This window comes from Neofelis nebulosa, chromosome 6 (genome assembly GCF_028018385.1).
Source record: "Neofelis nebulosa isolate mNeoNeb1 chromosome 6, mNeoNeb1.pri, whole genome shotgun sequence".
NCBI lineage: Eukaryota > Metazoa > Chordata > Mammalia > Carnivora > Felidae > Neofelis > Neofelis nebulosa.
The window spans coordinates 135,838,383-135,859,579 of record NC_080787.1 but is presented as its reverse complement, the minus strand read 5'-3'; the positions used below and the strand labels follow the sequence as shown (position 1 = coordinate 135,859,579).

Here is a 21,197-nt window from a genome sequence, read left to right as displayed (position 1 = left end):
ATTAACTACATGAGAAGTAATATTTAAATAAGGGTGTTCTTTATATTCCTTAGCTTTGGAAAATCTGATTCTATATAGAATACATGTCCCAAAAGATCAAAGAGCTTATTGACTTAAGTGCAGAACATATAAACACCTTTGTGATTCCTAAGCAAAACTTAGACTTAATGAGAAGAGCAAGCTATGTTTTATGGCCCATGTCAACTATTTATTCCCAGAATACACCTGTCAGAGCAAAGGCAATTCTTGCTAATTTTTTCTTTCCTGCTCTCAATAAATACATGGATCTTTTCCTATCCCATGTTCATAATAACGTATAAGACAATTTGGTCAATGCCTCATTTGCATTAGCATTGGATTATGGCACAAACACCTTTAAAATTCCTTTGAAAAATAAGTTGGACCTTTCAGAAGGTATCAACTCCCTTAAAAACAACAGGAAAATGTGAGCAGACACGAAGTTTTCTAAGGCAGAAAAGTATACCCCATTTACCTTTCTAGAACCACATTAGTTAAAGAAAAACAAAAGAGGTTTCAGTCAAAATATTTATTCTTTTCCTTAACTGGGTTAAATGGTAATACAAATATTACGAGGCTGTCCTAAGTTTCTCATGTGTTCTACTTTAAATGTCCAAAACTTTACATAAAAACTACGCATGACCTAGTTTCCTTCACAATTCATACTTAGAGAATCTCAGATTTAATTGTATATGCTTTCAAGTAACTTCTCTGTTACCGTTACTAATACAGATTTGAAAAGACTAGCTCCAGTTAGAGAGAACTCCAACAGTAATAGCAGCCAGGCTCTCAGGTACAAAAATAAACACACGGGAGGAAGAGGAAAGCAGGAATGTTCATTTATATTGTTTCCAACTGGCAGCAACCAGAAGCCAGGACACCAGTGCACCTGCGTTGTTAGCAAGGGCACACCACGCTCGCCAGGACTAATGACATAACGTGTGATGATAACAATTTTATAGAAGTATCAAAGTTTTACGTAGAAAAAGAACTGCAAAACAGCCTTCTGTGACTAACAGAGATGACAGCCTCCCTGGAGAGAATGTGATGTGGAGATAAAAACACAGGCCCATAAAATTACTGGAAGACCTCAGGTCAGGTTTCATGACCATCCCAGTGCTTCCACTAAAAGGCACAACTTGAAAATCTTACCAAATCCTGAGGACCATCATTTTTAAAAAATGTTAAAGAGGACGTAAACATTATCCTGAATTCATGGTGACCACCCTAGAGGCCTAAGTGTACCTGCGTTAAAGTGTGGGGTCGCGGGCAGAACCACTTTACCACACGCCCCGTGTCAGCGTAGGCTCCCTGGGGGTGCCACCACGGCCATTCTGTACAAGGAGAAAGGTCTACACAACCTGAAGAAAAACTGGAGCATTCGTCTGAAGTGCAGCCCTGTGAAGATTCACAGAGCAGCACAGCCGCCCCCTTATCCATTCTCGGGCTTGGATCCAGCCCGGTCAGGCTGCACTCTGCACACAGGCCAGAAGCAGAAGCCATGTCAGCAACATTGGGACTTGCCCTCTGCTCTCAAGGTCTCCTGATCCAGTTTAATTTTGTCCTCGTTGTTTTCTTCACTAGGAAAGCTTTGGTGGTTTGCGAGAATATTCTCCACTAGGAACCGGGCGGCTTCATCTATGTTTATATTATCCTGTAATGCAGAAATGACGAACACGATGAATTCTTCAGATTAATGCTTGGAAGTAAGCATTAAGAGTATTAACGGGACTAGCCGAGTTTGTCAGAGGGGACATTATAATACACGAGCTACCGTCTTCTCCCGTACTAAAGGGTTAAACCCTAAGAGTTTAATGCCACTGAGTATAATGTGGCTAGGGAACTCTTTTCTTTTCAGAAATGATCGCCCTTTCTGATGCTCCTGTTTCAAACTTCTTGCCGCTGAGATTCACTGAACTATCTCAATGGTTGAAAAGGAATCTTCATTCCCACAATGGGTTCCACTCACATAAATGAAGGCACTAAGATGAAAACCTTCCGCCCTAGAACATCTAAGTCAATTGTTCAGGACACATTATGAAGAAGAATGTCAACGGGCTCATACCACACTAAAATATGATAAACGCATTATGTCGTCCCCCATCTCCGAGTGCAGATTATTACTTTTAATTGTCATGTGTAAATTAACCTGAAACAATGTGGTGGGTGCAACGGCCATTAAAAATATTCTAATGAGTCACAAGCTATCACAACATTTGTGTGACAGATTTATTAGCTGTCACTCACTACACAAGTAACAACACAGAGCAAAATCTGGGCTTATTTAAGTACTTAACTTCATTTTTAAATAATTTCAGGTTTACAAAACCATTGCAAAAATAGTCAAAATTCCTACATACCCTTCACTCATCTTCCTAAAATATTAACAGCTTGGAAATCCAGATTTTCAGATAAAACCAGGAAATTAGATAATAGTGTGGGCATGAATTATGAGCCTTATTCAAATTTTACCATCGTCCCAATGTCCTATTTGCCATCCAGGTGACCAGCTGTATTTCGTGCTCATGTCTCCTTGGTCTCCTTTAACCTGGGACAGTTTTTCAGTCACCTTCCCTTCCATGACTTTGACACTCTTGTAGAGTACTGGCCAGAAAATATCCCTTAGTCTGGGCTTGTTTGGTGTTTCATATCATTAAACTCAAGTTATGCATTATTGGCAGGAAGAAGGGATGTGTCCTTCTCAGTGTACAAAGAGGCACTTGCTTAGAGTCACGTCTGCCAGGCTTCTCCACTGAACAATTACTATTTATCCTTTGCCCTTAGTAAGTTCCAATATATAAATCACCTGTTTTGTTTTGTTTTTACCAGTTTTACCCATTAACTTTACCATTAATTAATTTTTCCCTGAAACATTTACTACCATGGTGATTAAAGGTGACTTTCTATTTCCATCATTCCTTCTACATATATGAGTTAGAATTCTACCGTCAGGAAAAGTTTTCTCTTCTCCCTTACTTATTAATTGGTTTATTCATGTCATGGATTATTATTTTATTCCACAGATTAGATCCATTACAATAGCTATTTACTTCATTCCTCAAACTGTGTTACATTTTTGGAGCTTCTGTAAGAACGGTCCTGTTTCTTTTTGACACGTCTCCATCATTTTGTGCTCCCTTAGTTTCTGGCTCCGCAAAATATCTCTGGCGCATCTTTATTTGTCCCACTAGTCCTGGAATCAATCATTTCTCCACAAAACCCCTGTTCTTTTTATGGGAGAACAGTATTTAAAAAACAAATTCTGGGGACCAGTAAGCTCACTGGATCTGTGGTATCATTGCTCCTAAGCCCTCTGAGCAGAGAGAGGTAATAAATATATATATATGCATCCACAGACCTGTAGACATCTATTTCTACGTTTGTCTGTTTATGCAAATGTGTATATATAGAAACACATATATACACAGAAACATATATATATATATATATATATATTTATATGTACATATGAAACATTAAGTTTATACTGATCTCTCCAATTTCAGTCTAACAACATGAGGTTCATTCCAGCTTTCTTCCTTATTTGCTATAAGTTTCTCAGACAGTGAGAAACTTGTAAGACCTGTGCTATTTATTCAGGTATCTTTTCCAGCATCAACACAAGTTTTCTTTAATTAAAGTACTGATCTCCAAATGTCCAAATGTCACTCGGTCCCCACCCTTCCCATTATCCCAAAGAACTACAATGCTCTCTAACTGCATTTAGCAGCAATTGACTAGGAACAGAAATTCCCATATTGTAATTAGTCACACATTTTCATACTACAAATCCATTGTTTGTCATAAAGGTGAAAAGATGAAGTTCACAAATTCAAAACCGTCTTTTGGCTGTGTTCCCATTAAAATTCAGATCACTGGGATTCAAGCAGGAATCAGATGTGAAGTTAGCGCCAGCCGGCTCAGAAATACAGACATTAGTGACATGTGGGCAGTACTTTTAAGGCTTGCCTAAAATTTTTAACCTAGATTTTATGCTACTGTTATTCTCTTGGGCCATTCCTGGTTCACTACTAAGGAGACTCTGCAAAAGGTGTTGCTAATATATTTGTAGGAAAGCACAGAACATATCTGACACTTCTACCGCTAACCAGTGTGTCCCTTCTCACCTCCACATGTAACGCTGTCTATAAATTTAACAAAGCTGATGACTTGCACAGTCTCAAGCTGCAGGCCACATGACACTATCATTTGTGAATCTCCCATCTAGACTCTGGGGACAAATGTGGATTTATTACCTGAGTGATTAATTCACATAAAACTTAGAGAAGAAATTTTATCTGTAATACATGCCATCTCTTCCAACAAATCTCATGCTCTAATAAACATTACACATACCACTAATTATTTCCCAACAAAGCTGGGAAATAAAGCAAATTACCCGACGGACACGCCGCAGGAAGGGGGACGGGTTCCAGGAAAAGGGCCTCCAGGAGCAGCCTCCCCCTTCTGCCATTTCTCCTGTCCTGCCTGGCTAAGTGCTCTTGCCGCACCCACCCCCCCTACACTGCAGCTTTCTTCTGCTGCTACTTTTTACTCATGAAACGAAATTTTAAGATTCTGGAATGTCTTTCTTTCAACAGATAGCCTTTAGCTTAGGAGTAAAAACCTCTGCCTCCAGCAGACACCAGTTGTGCCGATGACCCCAACATCACTCAATAGCTTTCCTTTCATTATTCTGATCGTCGGTGGCACCCAATGGTGTTCTGCGATGAGGGTGGGTTTCTGGTAAAGCTAAAAGTAACCTAGTGGTAAGCAGGTACTCAGACCAGTAGATAAATCCGGTCACATTTGTTACCTAAGAGGAAAAATTCTTTTAAAAACAAAAAACAAAAAAACGTCTGCAAGAAATCCACAGAAGGCATTCCAAATGCTGGGACTGTGTTAAGATACGCCAGTCTTCTGGTTTCGGGTTTTGTTTGTCGTTGAGAATTTCTCAAACATTTCACCATTCTTATTTAAGTCCAATTGTTATTTGACCTCTAATGTGAAATTCCCAATGTGCATAAACAAGTTCTCTCCCCACCAATACTTTGTGCCTGTGAATTTCACCTTTGCTCTCTTGTGTATCTAGACTGGTAAGATTTTTAACAGCCGACTTAAGTGTTTTTGTTTTTCTTCAAAAAATATTTATCCCATAATAGGTGAAAGAAAGAATTCTCATTCCGCTATTCATGAAGAAGCATGTCACAAATGTTGACACTTGCCTCTAGTTCAAATTCTTTCATACACAATTAATCTGAAACTCTTCAAACATCACCTGAATACATTGTCGCTCTGACAGTTTCTGGTCCATTTTTGTTAGTACTGCACGTGACCCACATATTCGCCAGGGTCATCTCTGTCCCTATATTTTGTCAAGCCTTCGGTAAAAATTAAAAAAATCCTTGTGCTTGACAAGATCCCTAAATCCCCCATAAACTCCAGTTGCAGAAGTGCTCCATTTAAAGGCTCAAACTCAGAGAATGTCATTGTTCTTTATTCTAAATAACAGCTAATTTTTAGTCTGATGGAAAACCTGCCCTTCTAGTCACGTCCCCACTAGCCAATTTTGAAAGCATTTCTGCTGCCCACTGAAGGAAACTATAACATATCCATGCTATGTTTTGCTTTTTATTAGGCTCCCAAAACCCACTCACATAAACCTGTCTAAATGTTTTATAGCTATAGCTCAGATTTAGGACTTAAGAGCAGAGCAGATACAAACACGAAGCAGACCTCACCTTTGCCGAGGTTTCAAACCATCCGGTGAAACCATGTTCTTTGCAGAACTGGTCCAACTGGGAAGGATTCTGGCCACCATCCTTTTTCTGGTCACATTTATTAGCTAAGAGGACAGCAGGAATAGGGCTGCCATTTGGAAGATGGACTTTACTATCCAGATCACTTTTCCATTTTAAGACGGCCTCAAACGTGGAACCTCTCGATATATCAAAGACTACAAAAGCACCAACAGCTTCTTTGTAGTATACTCGGGTCATGTTGCCAAACCGCTCCTGCCCTAGAAGTAAATATAACAAGAGATTAAGAACTCATAATTCAGACTGAGTCTATATTTAGATATAAGGCCTCTGACTCTAGAACAGTGCCGTAAACACAGGTTTCCCATTCCATAGCAAAGAAACTGGTGGGATGCACAGAACCATGTGGCCGATCGTGTGGTCTCAGTACGGAACTCACTAGCGTTGTGTTCTGTGAATGTACAACATATGCTCCATAAACATCCAGATGACAGTGCTTGAACCTACAGAGCCCAGCATTTCCCCCTGCATTTCCCCAGTCTAAGAGAAAGGTACTAAAGGGAAAAAGAAAGCCGGGAGCGGAGGGGAGAAGAGACAGAACAGAAGAAAATGAAGCTTGCAGGAAGAGATAAGTATGGTGGGTAAAACGCAGTCGAAAAGACTAAGACTGGATAAGAGATAAAGGAGTTCATCTTTTCGTCCCTGTCTCTAGGCTGTACCCGCTTTGGACGCTGCTTGCAAGATTGCTGTCTTCTAAGAAGGCAGACGCGTGCAAACCTACTAGCAAAAAGTGGCACAATTATCTGTGTGATTGAAAGAAGGACCAACTGCAGAGTTCTTCAAATATCATACTTTTAAAATAACTTACCACGTTCAATAGTTTGGGGAAAATCCTACTGCTTCGCATACCACATGGACTTTGCAAAGCGTTCTCTTTCCGTCTGGTATCACACTGTTCTTTGACATAGGAAGGACCCTTATCTTCATCTGACAGATGAAAAACCATGCAAAGAGCTGCTTGGCCAGGATTACAGTGGCACTGAGTAACTAAGACAGCACTAGAACCCAGGTCTTCTGAGTCCCATGCACCCCTGTTGCCAGCCATTCTGAACTATCTTACAGTTACCCTGACTTCTAAGGCATTTACCTTCCGTCTGTCGAGTTACTGACTAGAGTACTAAGGAAATATGACTGGCAATCAATGTAAATCGAAGATGTGAAACTCTGATCAATGATAAAAACAAAGCTGACAGGACACTTTCCTGTTAAAACATATGATGAAAAAACACTTTATCTACATTTCATTGATAGTAACAAATGCAAAGCTGCCCACAAAAAATATTTTCTTTCTCCTCCAAATTCTACTAGAGCATCATACAATGTTAGATATTGTTTAATGAAATAATGGGAAAAGAACACAATAGGCAAGCTTAAATGGATAAAACTGAAGTTCATTTGTGGTTTGTCGTAACTCCTCATATGGGCTAACCTGAAGTTGTACTATGACAGTTCAGATGTCTGAACTTTATTACAACAGTCACATATGAAACCCCACTATCATATTTATATTTTACTGGTAATGTAAATCTGCCCAGCCAACTATATAGTTACTGGATCACAATGCTGACAATTATAAGAAATTAACATTGTACCTTTTCCTTAAACTTATACTTCATAACTACACACAGCATGTTCACAGAGGATATACCAACTGATCAAAGTCAGTATCACTAATCTGCAAAAAGACTATGTAGATGCATTAAAGTGGTTCTGAGTTCAATTTTAACTAGAGAACACATACTACCAATTTTTGTTTTTATAAAATTTAATTATTAAATATAAAATGACTATGACAAAAAAGGAAATTAGCCTCATTAAGATAGTCCAGATTACATGATTATTTCATATTATAAGAAAGTACTCTTTTGAACTATCCCTTCAACTTAGAAAAGAGGGCAGGGTGCCAAACTAGTAAAAGTATAGAAATCCAGAAGTAATAAAGAATGATTAAGCTTTAGTGAGTGTTGCTTTGTTTACTGAATCATCTATAAATCCCTAAAAAGATTTCTTTCAACCAATCATACTAAGTCATATACAAATTTGTATTCACATAAACTTTCTGATAAAATATAAGAAAATCAGAAATGTATATGACAAGGAATTTTCGAGATGGACCTGTGGATTAGAAATATCAGGTTACTGGGGCGCCTGGGTGGCGCAGTCGGTTAAGCGTCCGACTTCAGCCAGGTCACGATCTCGCGGTCCGTGAGTTCGAGCCCCGCGTCAGGCTCTGGGCTGATGGCTCGGAGCCTGGAGCCTGTTTCCGATTCTGTGTCTCCCTCTCTCTCTGCCCCTCCCCCGTTCATGCTCTGTCTCTCTCTGTCCCAAAAATAAATAAAAAAAAAAAAAAAAAAAAAAAAAAAAAAAAAGAAATATCAGGTTACTGGCACACCTGGGTGGCTCAGTCGGTTAAGCATCTGACTTGGCTCAGGTCATAATCTCAGGGTTCATGAGTTCAAGCCCCGCATCGGGCTCTGTGCTGACAGCTCAGAGCCTGGATGAAGCCTGCTTTGGATTCTGTGTCTCCCTCTCTGCTCCTCCCCCACTCACATTCTGTCTCTCAAAAATAAATAAACATTAAAAAAAAATCTTTAAAAGACAAAAAAAGAAATAATCAGGTTACTTTCCCTAGGTTCCAAGGTTAGTATTCAAAACTCTCTGATAGTCTCAGAGTGTGCTTTCTAAAAACCATACTATATGGCAATTCAAAATAGTGTCAATGATGCTATTAAGCAAATGAAAAGGAAAAGTACAAACTGGGAGGAAAAAATGCAAACCCTCTATCTGGTAAAGGACTTATACCCTTCAAACTCCAGAGTAAGAAGATAAAAAATCTAATTAATAAAGTAAGCAAAAGACTGGAACAGATGCTTTATCAAAGAATGCATACAATGACAAGCAGAGGAAAAGACGCCTAGCATCATTAATTACTGGAGAAATGCAAATTTAAATCACAACTAGGGTGCCTGGGTGGCTCAGTCGGTTGAGCGTCTGACTCTTGATTTCAGCTCAGGGTTGTGGGATTGAGCCCCATACCAGGTTCCGGGCTGAACATACAGTCTGCTTAAGATTTTCTCTGTCTCTCTCTCCCCGCCCCTCGTCTCTGCTCACGCTCTCTCTAAAAAATTAAAAAGAAAAAAAAAATTTTAAATCATAACCAGCTTCCCCTTCATGCCTATGAGAATGGCTAAAATAAAAAGTCTGGTTTGGGGCGCCTGGGTGGCGCAGTCGGTTAAGCGTCCGACTTCAGCCAGGTCACGATCTCGCGGTCCGTGAGTTCGAGCCCCGCGTCAGGCTCTGGGCTGATGGCTCGGAGCCTGGAGCCTGTTTCCGATTCTGTGTCTCCCTCTCTCTCTGCCCCTCCCCCGTTCATGCTCTGTCTCTCTCTGTCCCAAAAATAAATAAAAAATGTTGAAAAAAATTAAAAAAAAAAAAAAAAAAAGTCTGGTTTTACCAAGTATTGGTGAAGAAATGGAGCAATCAGAACTCTTACTTACTACTGGTAAGAATAAGAATCTAGAATAGTACATCCATTTGGGAAACGATTTGACAGTTTCTTCAAAATTTAAACATATATCTACCATACAACCAACACATTCTACTCCTAGGTATTTGCCCAAACAAAATGAAAGCACATGTCTACACAAAGTCATGTTCATGAATGCTCATAGGTGCTTTATTTTTAATAGTCGAAAATGGTAATCAATAAAATATGGTATATTCATACAATGGAATATAACAACAGAAAGGAAAGGAATAGATTATGGATAAAAATAACAAAATAGATGAATCTCAAAATAATTAAGCTAAGTGAAAGAAACTAGACCAGAGAGGGAATAGGTAATACTACATGAATGCATTTATATCAAACCCTTAAAAATAAAAACTATAGTGACTCAGTAAGAGGAAGCCCATCAGTGATTGTCTTGGGCAAGGCAGCGAGATAGGTTTGGAAATTCTTTTGCAATCTTGATTCTAGTGATGTTTCACTACTCTTTACATGTCAAACATCAAATTGTGCAGTTTGTTATATTGTCGATTATATATCAATAAAGCTATAAAAAATAATACCTACAGATGGTCACTGGGAAGGTTTAATGCAAAATGTCTGCCTGAGAGTCTTTTAGGGCAGAGTACGACAAAGTATAATTCATGGTCAAACCTCGCTAAATAAAGTTTTATTGGAATACTATCACCTTCATCCGTTTATGGGTTTCTTCATTGGTTTTCATTCTACAATGGCAGAGTTGAGTAGTTGCAACAAAGAGTGAATGGCCCATAAAACCTAAAGTATTTGCTACTTCTATGCTAGAGGGTTAGGGGACAGTCTATACCTTGAACTGACACTGGTATATACAAATTCATGAAGGACTTAAGATCTGTGTATGTAAGTTACACTTTAAGTTCAAAAAAGTAAAATGTCAGGCTCATGGTAAGCACTGTGTAAATGTTAGCTAGTATTAAGTGCTCAATAAATGTATTACATGATGAAAGCCTAAGTATCCTTTTTAAAATGGTACAATTAAACATAGCAAAACCTTAAACTATTAGCTAGTTATATGCTGTAAACTGTAGTGGTGAAAACAGTTGGCAGAGGAAAATGAACTTGAGGAAAGTACAAATGTACTAGAGAATCAAAATACCAAGCACCCAGGGATGCTTCAGTCAGTTAAGTAAACATCCAACTTTGGCTCAGGTCGTGATCTCACAGTTTGTAGGTTCAAGCTCCACACTGGGGTCTGTGCTGACAGCTCAGAGTCTGGAGCCTGCTTTGGATTCTGTGTTTCCCTCTCTCTCTGCTCCTCTCCTGCTCATGCTCTGTCCCTCAAAAAATGAATAAACATTAAAAAAAAATTTAAATACCAAGCACCCAAAGGTCAAGCAATCCTAGGCAAGTAACTCTGTCAGCCTCAGTAAGTCATGTGTCTTTAGAGGATTTTAGGGATCTTCTAAGCCCTCCCAGCTCTTCCTTCTGATGTTTTAGGTTTCTGTGTGATAACTTTAATGTTGTAATGATTTGCTAAAGATTCTTCAATCACTGAATCCAGACAGCAATGGGGATCAAATATAAATAATCCAGCATGAAAAGGCCAAGCCATGCATTTAGGGAAATTGCTTACTTTCCAATAGAACAGTGAAATATACTTCCTATTTTACTGAGTTCATTATCTTTTTAATTCTGAAGTAATTCTGAAAAATTCTGAAGTAATCCATTAGTGCTTCAGAGATATTCTTGAACTGGTCAAAAAACCTAAAAAGCACAAATTTCTAAAATATGTAACATTTAATTAGAAAATAGGGGCGCCTGGGTGGCTCAGTTAAGTGTCTGACTCAGTTTTCGCTCAGGTCATGATCTCACAGTTCGTGAGTTCTAATCCCACATTGAGTCCTACACTGGGCTCCACGCTGGCAGTATGGAGCCTGCTTGGGATTCTCTCTTTCTCCTTCTCTCTCTCTCAAAATATATGAACTTAAAAAAAAAAAAATCTTTAATTAGAGAATAAAGAGACAATGAATTCATTTAAAATAATAATCTTAACATAAAATTGAGAGTTGTTCTCCCAAAAAACCTAACAAGGCAAAACCTAGATTTAACTATTTTGGTTTCAAAGGTTTAAATACATAGATATATCAAGCTCTTCCAGTCGTTAAACCGGAAAATAACATAAAGTTTGCCACTGGAGTAAGAGCTGCATCCTATAACTTCGTTATTATTTCTCCTTGGATAATTTTATCTATTCTCTTGTTATTGTCTAAAAGAAAGAACCACAGTGGAAAACAAAACTAATGTTCACGAATATTCCATTTTCCTCCATTTCTAAGTGTGTGAAGGATCACACTCTTCTGCCCCCACTGAGTCAGGAGTGGCTACGAACTCGTCTCGGCCAATGAAAGGTGAACAGAAGTGTCACTTTTAAGCAGAGTCACTTGGCTGACAGTGTCCCTGTCCTGCTGCAGCAGGCTCGAACCCTAATTTTGAGAGGAGAGTATCATGAGATGAGCCTCCATTAGTCTGAGTCTTCAGGTGGTTTCAATGAAAAATGCCTTCACATCTCTACCACTGCCCCAACCTCTGCCCTCACCGTGGGCATGAAGAAAGAGTGAGGAATAATTATTTTAAGCCATTGACGTTTTTAATGTGGTTGGAACTCCAACATAACCTAATCTATCCTGACTAATACAGCCCCCAAATCGTGTCTAGATTTGATCTCCACTAAAAAACGTGCATTAAATTCCTTGCATGTATCAGGCACTGTGCTAGATACTGGTGAACAGCATGGAACAATCAATATGATTTCCTCTCCTGAGGAGCTCACAATCTATCTGAGGAAATAGACAAACTGCACCACAGGGTGTTAGGGGTCATCCGAGATATGAAAAGTATATCATGGTATCAAACAAAGGGATGCTCTTCATTGAGGTACGTAAGCTAATCTTAGTAGTTCTGAAAGACACATTATCAAGAAATGCCATTCAAATGCTTACCTGTCATGAAAATCGGTTGTCTTTATTCCTTTGTCTCTATACTGTAGACGCAGCAATGCCCAAAACCCACCAGCAGTCACCCTAGTCAGAGCCAGGCTCGACATCAATGGACTAAACAGATTCAGGTATTTAATCTCTAGATACAATCTCCAGCAGTGCTGAGTCTTTCTCATGGGAATAATGCATTCTAGTACTTACCTTTCACAACACTTCAGGAGTTAGCCCTTTCTAAGTTTAAAAAAGGGGCAAGGACCAAACCTACCAACAGGGAAGACTTTCACATTTACATTAGAATTGCACTGGAATTCTGTAGAATCTTGGACTTTTTTTTTTCCCTTAATTTTAGACAAGAAATATAAAGAATGCTCCCTGGGAAGTAGTCAATCAACCATTCTAAGTTCAGTCCAAGAAAATTTTATTGTTCTCGATCCTACTTTCCACAAATGCATAAATAAAATGCAGGAAATTCCCACTATGCTGAGTGCCCCTGGGTTGTATCATAGGACAGGAGAGGATGGGGTAGAGAAGTCTGCAGTTATTAAATACAAAGACAGATGCATGAGTTTTGTTTCATGGGGCGTGTGTGTGTGTGTGTGTGTGTGTGTGTGTGTGTGTGTGTGTAGAGTTAAAGCTTATGGCAATATAAAAATTCAACACGACCTGGGGGATCTTTCTGTCACGAGATCTATAGAAGTAGCTCAAAGAGTGTGACGGGGCATCAGCAACACCATCTTCCTTAACTGGTGTTGTAGTCATTTCCTAATGGGGGGGGGGGGGGAGGACCACTTTCATGCCTTCCTGACCAACACTTAAATGGACAACATTGTAATTGCCAGATGCCACCTCACATCACCTAGTCCAACCTCTCCTATTTTACAGATGAGAAAATAAAATCCCGGGGAGACAGAATTACTCAAATTGCCCAGGTCGATTTGTTATCCGATGTGCTGTCCAATCTGCTAGCCAAATACTTTCTGGAGGACACATTGTTCCACATGTCCCATACTTCCGAATAGACCAAGGCAGTGCCATCAGTCTACAGTGACTTTCTTTAAGGATAGCAGAGCCCTATTACACAAGGTCCCTTTCTCATAGTCTCTTAGGGCTTTACCACAGCAGCTACGAGAAATGCCCCACTGCTAAGTGCTTTAGTGACCCCAATACTAGTGGCAGCCTCTTTTATCCATATTGCTGTAGGCATATTTCCAGAATATTCCAAATGACTCTCAATGCTTTCTTTTATAAAAGTGTGTTACTTCCTTCTCTAGAAGACGGAATCTTTATTGTAACTAGATATCTTGGCAATGAGAATGAAGAAAATGAACACAGTGCTAGTCATCTAGGGTGAAGCCCTAGATTTCCCAGCTGCCCTTGCAGCAAGACATGCATATTTGACTAGTGCACAAAGACGAAGAATATGACAATATGACGAAGGAATGGTTGTGTGATGCAGTGTCAGCTTTGGCCCATGGAGACTTTAAGGTTCTGCTCAGCAGCTGTGGACTGCCCAACCATGGACTTGCCAGGTGAGAGAATTAACCTCTTTGTTAAAATCATGATGCATAGTGGTGTCAGAGGAAGGCAGATCTATTGAAACAGTTGATCCTAACGAATCTGCATTTTAAGCACCACAGGTGAGCCTGATGGAGGAGTCTCCATATAATCACACTAAAATAAAACAATGTATTTAGCTTAATTTCAAAAAGCAACAAAAAAAGTCACTACAGAGGATGCTTAAGGAAAATATCTGGACAGAAGTGAATGGAAAGAAGGCAGAAGAGGAGAATGTAAGGCCATGTGTCAGCTAGAAAGACCAACAAAGATCCATAAACTAACCTGTACTGTCCATTTATTTTTATGTGGTTCATCTTTCTCAAAACAAGACTGAAGAAATTACATGTTTCTAGCTTCCTTGATTGCAAAAAGTGAGAAAAGCACTTTTGGAAATACAACTGAGTAGAATTCTAAAGCATTTTTACCTCATCTTGCAGAAATCTGCAACCCCTATCATTTATGTCTGTACTGTTCTCACCATCCAGATCTCTGCAACCAAAACACAACCTAAACTTGTTCACTTAGCCTACCCTCTCCTTTTTTTTTTTTTATTTTTGAGAGACAGAGAGACAGTGAGAGAGAGAGAGAGAGAGAGAGAGAATCCCAAGCAAACGCCATGCTCAGCACAGAGCCTGACATGGGACTCAATCCCAGGACCATGAGATCATGACCTGAGCCAAAATCAAGAGTCGGATGCTCAACCAACTAAGCCATGCAGGCGCCCCAGCCCACTGTCTACTTCTTAAGTGTTGATTAAGTGTGAAATCATCACTAGTTTCAGGATGTGCTGTTCTTGAACTATAAATCTGAGGCCTTCAAAGTTTTCTTCTTTGGAAGAGCACTTTATCTCTCAGTCTTTTCTAACAAATGCCTAGAAGTATGTATTCATGATGGGTTTTTTTTCTATATTATAATTCTTTGATGTCTTGGGGCCTTGTGGACCAGCAGAGAGCCTGCCTCTCCCAGGGTTAGCTAGTTCTGAGAGACTGCAAACAACCTGCTGAAAGCACATCTTGGATAGGCAAACCAACCAATTCGGAATCCTTACCATCCCTTTTTTCAGGCATTTTTAAGGCTCCTGCAGTCTAAGTCACTATCTTCCTGCCCTAAATCACCCATGGCCAGGTACTAAACAAATAGGGACCACCCCCATAGCCCAACGCCCACTGAAATAGGTCAAACTAACCAATCCTAAGCTTGCTCTTCTTGCCTGTACTGCCTTGGCCATTCCTTCTTGCAAAAACCACAATAAAGGCTCTAGCCCATGCTTATCCCTTGCTCCTTCTGCCTCTTGACCAACCCTGGTGCTTCCCCATGTGGCCCTGCATGGGGTGGATACTCCCTCCTCTTGGGATCTATGAGTAACAAACCATCTTTTCAATGGTGATCATCTTCTGGTGTGTTGGCCTTACCATACCTGATAAAAACAAAAATCTTGGGTACACTTTAAAATAGAATATGAATGAATCACTGAAATTTCCATATCAGAAGCTTAAGAAAATCAGAAGGTCAAGAAAACAAATTCATAATGGATAAAATTTCTCCTATAATATATCTGAAAGTAATACTGCCTCTCGAAAATAACGCATGGCTTGTAGGTTTAATCAGTGAGATTACAGAGTAGACCATGCAAACATCTATAATTATTACCTTGCTTTTCCAGGTGTGCTCTACAAGCGTATATCAATAAACAGCTTTGTTATCTTCAGAAAGTCCAGTGTGGAAAGTCTTTCAAAATGCCCTCCAAAAATGATGGAGCCGACCAAAGAGTGTCTACATTGGAAGTTCAGTGTTTTATAATTAAGAAGAGTATAATAACTGGAAATTCTGGACTGATAATATAAAGAGATGATAATTATTGCAAAGGGGTTTAACATATGAATCATGTGCACTACTATGCGGATGACCAGAACATTTGCTAATTTAGACAAGAGTCTGTTAGACTCTCAGATGACATTCTTTGGAGTGTTTTGACACCAGTGAACCAAAAATTCACTGAACAATTAAAAGCTTACTTTCATATTTCAGCATCAGAAGACATGTCTTTGTATAGTGCCATCAATTATCTGTGTTTCCTTGGTCAAGTTATTATACTTCTCCGTATTTGGACTATGGGATCTCTAAAAGCCTATATAGTTCAATTCAAATAGTAGAATGATTAGGAAAATGGGGGAAAAGTCAAACTTTAGTACTTTTATCAATGTCCCACTCCCTCTACTACTAACCTGGGCACTTTTCAGTTTATGTGGGCCAATTGAGGCAACTGAAAATGGTAACATATTAAAAAAAAAAAAGGGCAATAGGCATATGTTAATATGTTGTTACACTGACCATTTTGCCTGGGCAATTGGGGATACAAAATCCAGACTGGAGCACCCAAAGTGTCTCAGGATTCACAAACTGAGGAAGATTTAAAGATGTAAAATGGGGGCACCTAGGTGGCTCAGTGGGTTGAGTGTCCGACTCTTGATTTCAGCTCAGGTCATGACAATCCCAGAGTCATGGGATAGAGCCCCATATCGGGGCTCCGTGCAGCCGGGAGCCTGCTTGGGATTCTCTCTCCTCCCCTCCCTCTCTTTCTCTCTCTTAAAATAAATAAATTTTTTAAAAAGAGATGTAAAATGGAACAGTAGGTTTTGTTTGTAATTCAACACAGCATTTTAGTCTGTATAAGGCTAAGGACAGGAAGACTGTACGGAAGTCAGATATAAGGAAGATTTTAGAAATCCCTTTAAGTGAGTTATTAAGTAATTGGAAAGTCATTGTAAATTCAGTGTTGAAGAGGGAGACTACAAATAACTATAGACTGATTCCTCAGAGCACTTCTTCTGCATATTTAGAAAAAAACTGAATTTTAATAATTTTTGCCTAATAGATACTTTGAAGGTCAAGAAAGCATTGGAGATAAAGGAGAGGGTTAAAGGAGAGTTATGAAAGACAAGAAGAGGCCACGAGGTACAGTGATCAGTGACTGCCACTGTGGAAAATGGGACAAGAACAGCAGGATCAACGTTCTAATTTAGGCTGGGGATCAAAAAATAAATAAATAAAAAGTGAATCTAAGTATAGTTTATATAATTGATAATGTCTTCCAACCATGCATTTTATACTTTGGTAAATACTATTTACATGAACTTCAGAGCAGAATGTTCCTGATTGGTTCGTTGGTCCAAAGTTTTTTTTACAGAAGATTTTTACTCAGATTTTTATACAGAAATACTAATCCTAAAAAGTGAAGCGTGGCAGAAGAGACCAGGCCCCCAGAAAATGCCACTTTGGCATAAGGATTAATTTGAACTAAAGGGACTTCAAAAAGAGCAGGTGCCCGAAAGGTACGCTAATCTCTCTTTTTTCTTCCTGAAAGCAGACGAGAAAACCCCCATAGGAGAGATGTCCTCTCTCTACCAGGAGGAAAGAAACATTCCTATCACCACGGACAGGAATTGAAGCTGGGAGAATTCTCTATAAACAGACCATACAAAATAACTCTTATTTTCCTTTAGCCTCCCCATATATTTTAGTTATTTTCCCACAATTCCCTCCCTTTGTTCAACCTGTATAAAAGCACTTAGGTTTTGTCACTTCTTTGGGTGTTCATTTTCTTATGAGGACTCCTGTGTCAGGTAAAACTTAGGTGACATAAATTTCTGCTGTTAATCTGTCTCGGATTGATTTCTTTTTTTTTTTTTTTTCTTTTTTTAATTTTCAGGCTCTGCTGAAAACTCTAAGAAGGCAGAGATAAAGTTTTGCCTCCCCTACAAAAGCAATCACTTCAGTGAATACGGGAAGACTAAATTATGTTAGTTCTAAATGGACAAACTTGTCTTTACTTTCTTTTTTTCTTAAATGTTTATTTAGTTATTTTGAGGAGGAGCAAGGGGAGGGGCAGGGAGAGGGAGAGAGAGAATCCCAAGCAGGCTCCACAGAGCCCCAGGTAGGGCCTGAACTCACAAACCATGAGATCATGACCTGAATGAAACCAAGAGTTCGATGCTTAACTGACTGAGCCACCCAAGCGCCCCAAGAGACCACTATTTAAAACATTGCTGGCCTATAATAAATGGGTTCATTTATGTAACAGCAACAAAAAGAAGATCAGAGACATCTCTTGCTACCTCTTAATTTAGTAGTATTTATTAAACTTTTTGAAAAGCTTACTGAAGACTTCAGTGTCTTAGTATATATTTCAGTCCTGTGTTAAGAGCCATCTTCAAACAGGTATGGGGTAAGAGACGGTTGCCCAACACAAAAATTATATTGAGGTGCATTGGTATTTTGTAGCTACATTCATTTGATGCAATAAGAAAGCATTTGGAAGGCCTGTACCCAAGAATCACTGCGGTTCCTAATCTGAAGAGTTTAGCTTAAACTGCCTGGCCACATTTATGGAAAACATTTGGCCAACTCCTCCCTGTTACCCCTGCCAAAGTTTCCAAGTATAGAGACCCAACAAAATTCCTTGACCATCATTCTCATCTCTAACCAACAGTGAAAAACTAGTCACAGGGCCACACCTTAAGTTAGTCATATCAACTGGCCAGCTCTACGTACTGTTTTGCAATCAAGGAGTATTTCTAAACTTTCACAATTAAAGATCATTAAATGTTGTAACTACATAAGGCAAATATGTTTAGCCATGGGGAACTTTTTGGAGTGGCCTTCAGTTTGCTTCATTACATCATGACCACTTAACTCAAATGGTATGAGCTAGGATTCACTAAGAGGTCAAATATTCAAAGCAAACATAGTTAATGATGTAGCTCCCTAAGCCCCAAGTGAAAGCCAAATTATTTCTGTGTTAACTTCCTTATATATTAAGACTCCATCTCTGGAAATCTTATTTATAAGGTGAGACTAAGTAATTTTCAACTACCTCATTAATTTACCCTGAATCTTTTTAACAGCTTGTGTGTACTTGCTGAATGGTACTGAACATCCAGGAATCCCTTTTAGAGATCTTAAAATTCTGCTTTCTGTCCCGGCAAAGCTCAACCTTTGCATTTAGGGAAAAGTGCAAGCACATTCCATCTAGGCCAATGTGTACCAGAGTCTGACAAGACTGATTATGTCTCTTTCCTGGCTGCATAGGTCTGTTAGAGCTGGACAAAAAAATAAGAGGCGATACCCAGGGAGAAAATTACTCATGACTTTGCTTTCCCAAGCCTCCAAATACCAGCATTTTTGCTTGAAGCTGAAAAACACAAATGTGCCAATAAAATCTTTTATTTACCTGCAGTGAAATCCAATCATAATAGCTAAATATGATATTATTTAACAAGAAGAATAAGGCAAAGTCAACCACCCTCCTAGGTGAGGGGTGTAAAATCTTCACGGCAATCTGTAGCGACAATGAAGATTCCTGCAGAATGACTATCACATGGTAAGGCAACCTTTAGAATTTATGACTTTGTCAAGAAGCAATACTACTATTCATAAGTGTCTGTGAAACAGCAGGAAGTATTTCAAAAGAAGCCTGACTTCAAAAGATGACTTTTCAAACGAACTTTTGGTTTTCTGTAACCAAAAGGGAAAAAAGAAAAAAAAAAAAAAAAAAGTTGAGCCCAGGGCAGATTTTCCTCCTTTCTGTGAGGGACTGACATACATAAATTTATTTGCATATCTGAGGCAGAAAAGTCTGTTCTTGAATAAGTGAGTATTTAGGTTAATATACATAGGTTAATTCTTCAATACTTTTTCATATGTAATAAGCTGTTGGTGAAAAAAACACTGCCTAGCAGACAGACCTGTGTCCCCCCCGACTCATTTGCCAGCTGGGTGACCATACCTTCTACAGTTGATGCATCTGTAGCGTGAAGGATGCTCTCTCGCTCTGAACATTCTCCCATCCAGATTCTCTATTGCAGACTGAGCTTCTTACCAGCAATGATTGAACAGGGTAACTTTTGCTATCACTTCCATATTTAAACTTTCCAAAAGTCACCATCTTTTTAAATGCCCACACTCCACCCACCCCACCAGACAGAGCTCAAATTTTCATAAATTAGAGCAAGGAGAATATGCACCCCCTTCAAAGAGGGGCATTATGCTCCCAAATTGTCAACTGAAAGCAAATGCCAGGGAAACAATCTATTGTGGTGTGGAGTGGGGCAGGGCCAGGAGTGGGGTTAGGCCTTGGCTTAAGGAGGGAGGCAGGATTCAAGAGTAGCTTTCCCAAATCTTCCCCGGGGTGCAGGGGTTGTTAAGGACTCACCTAGGAGATCACCCTACCTGAAGAATAGAATTTCACTCAGAAAGAAGGGTCTCAGATCCAAGGTGGGTGATGAAAAACATTTGAAAAGGCACCTGGTTGCTAGCCTTGGTTGTGTCACTATCTAAGAGGGTCACTTGGGGGCAATCATTCAACTTCTGTGCTCCTCTGTGAAATATTAAAGCTGGTTGAGAGGAGCTGGCCCCTGCCCCCCCCCTCCTCCCACTCTTCCTCGTGTATTATAACTTGTCATCATTCAGAGTTAAAACTCCAGGAAAAGCCCCCATGGCTGTTTCACCTCTGGTCAGGGGAGGGAGGGAAAGAGAGAGAGCACGTTGGAGTGGAGAGGGCCACCTTTCCATCTCTTAAAAATGAGATGCTTTCTGCAGACTTAGTAGAGGCATCTAACCAGGGTTAGTTACTTACACGCATTTCTCGATCTTGTCCTGCTTTTAAACCCTTCAACTACTACTGCCCCTTACCGTTGTCGTGATCCCACTGGGGTCCACCCAGCCACGTCCCTTTCCGTGTGGCTACCTGAGTTAGCCGCCGGCTCTCGACGGAGGCCGCAGCCCGCCACTTACCGGCGATGTCCCATAGCTGCAGGCGCACCAGCGTCCGGCTGTCCCAGTTGAGGACCTTGAGGGCGAAGTCCACCCCGATGGTGGCCCGGTAGTGCTGGGAGAAGAGCTGGTGGACGTAGCGCTTGATGATGCTAGTCTTGCCCACGCCGAGCTCGCCGATGACCAGCACCTTGAAGAGGTGCTCGCGGGTCTCGGGCGCGGCGGCCGCCGCCGTCCCCAGGACCGGGTCCCCGGCTGCCCCGCCCGCCATGAGCGCCCCCGGCCCAGCTCCAGCCGGCCGGCTGCCCCCCGCGAGCTCGGGCTCCGCGCCGGGGTCGCCGCCCTGCCGCGTCTTCCCCGCGCGCCCGCGGAGCCCCCGTCGGCCGTCGCAACGTCCCGAAGCCGGCCGCCCTGCGCCCGCGCCACCGCCCGACGGGTCACAGGACCCGGAACCTGCCGCGGCGGCAGCCGAGCGGGGCGGGGAAAGGGCCGGGGACTGGCCGGCGGGGGAGGACCCGGAGGGGAGGCCGCTTCCCTCCGCCGCCTGCG

At 40.5% G+C, this 21,197-nt stretch overlaps 1 protein-coding gene across 1 annotated transcript; it reads right to left on the bottom strand.

Moving 5' to 3' along the window:
• Positions 1-532: 532 nt before the first annotated feature.
• Positions 533-21,185, bottom strand: RAB32 (RAB32, member RAS oncogene family). The gene is made up of 3 exons (XM_058735565.1): positions 20,670-21,185; positions 5,760-6,037; positions 533-1,672 (listed from the first exon to the last, which is right to left on the bottom strand). The coding sequence occupies exons 1-3, from the start codon at positions 20,917-20,919 to the stop codon at positions 1,523-1,525; spliced, it is 678 nt and encodes a 225-aa protein (XP_058591548.1). The 5' UTR covers positions 20,920-21,185; the 3' UTR covers positions 533-1,522.
• Positions 21,186-21,197: the final 12 nt, after the last annotated feature.

Bases quoted from the DNA above. Each gene is read 5' to 3' on its own strand.
- RAB32 (XM_058735565.1), bottom strand. From the start codon at position 20,919: ATGGCGGGCGGGGCAGCCGGGGACCCGGTCCTGGGGACGGCGGCGGCC. The intron at 6,038-20,669 runs GTAAGTGGCGGG...ATTTACTTCTAG, and splicing joins GCAGCTATGGGACATCGCCG to GGCAGGAGCGGTTTGGCAAC. The intron at 1,673-5,759 runs GTGAGGTCTGCT...TCTGCATTACAG, and splicing joins GGTTTGAAACCTCGGCAAAG to GATAATATAAACATAGATGA.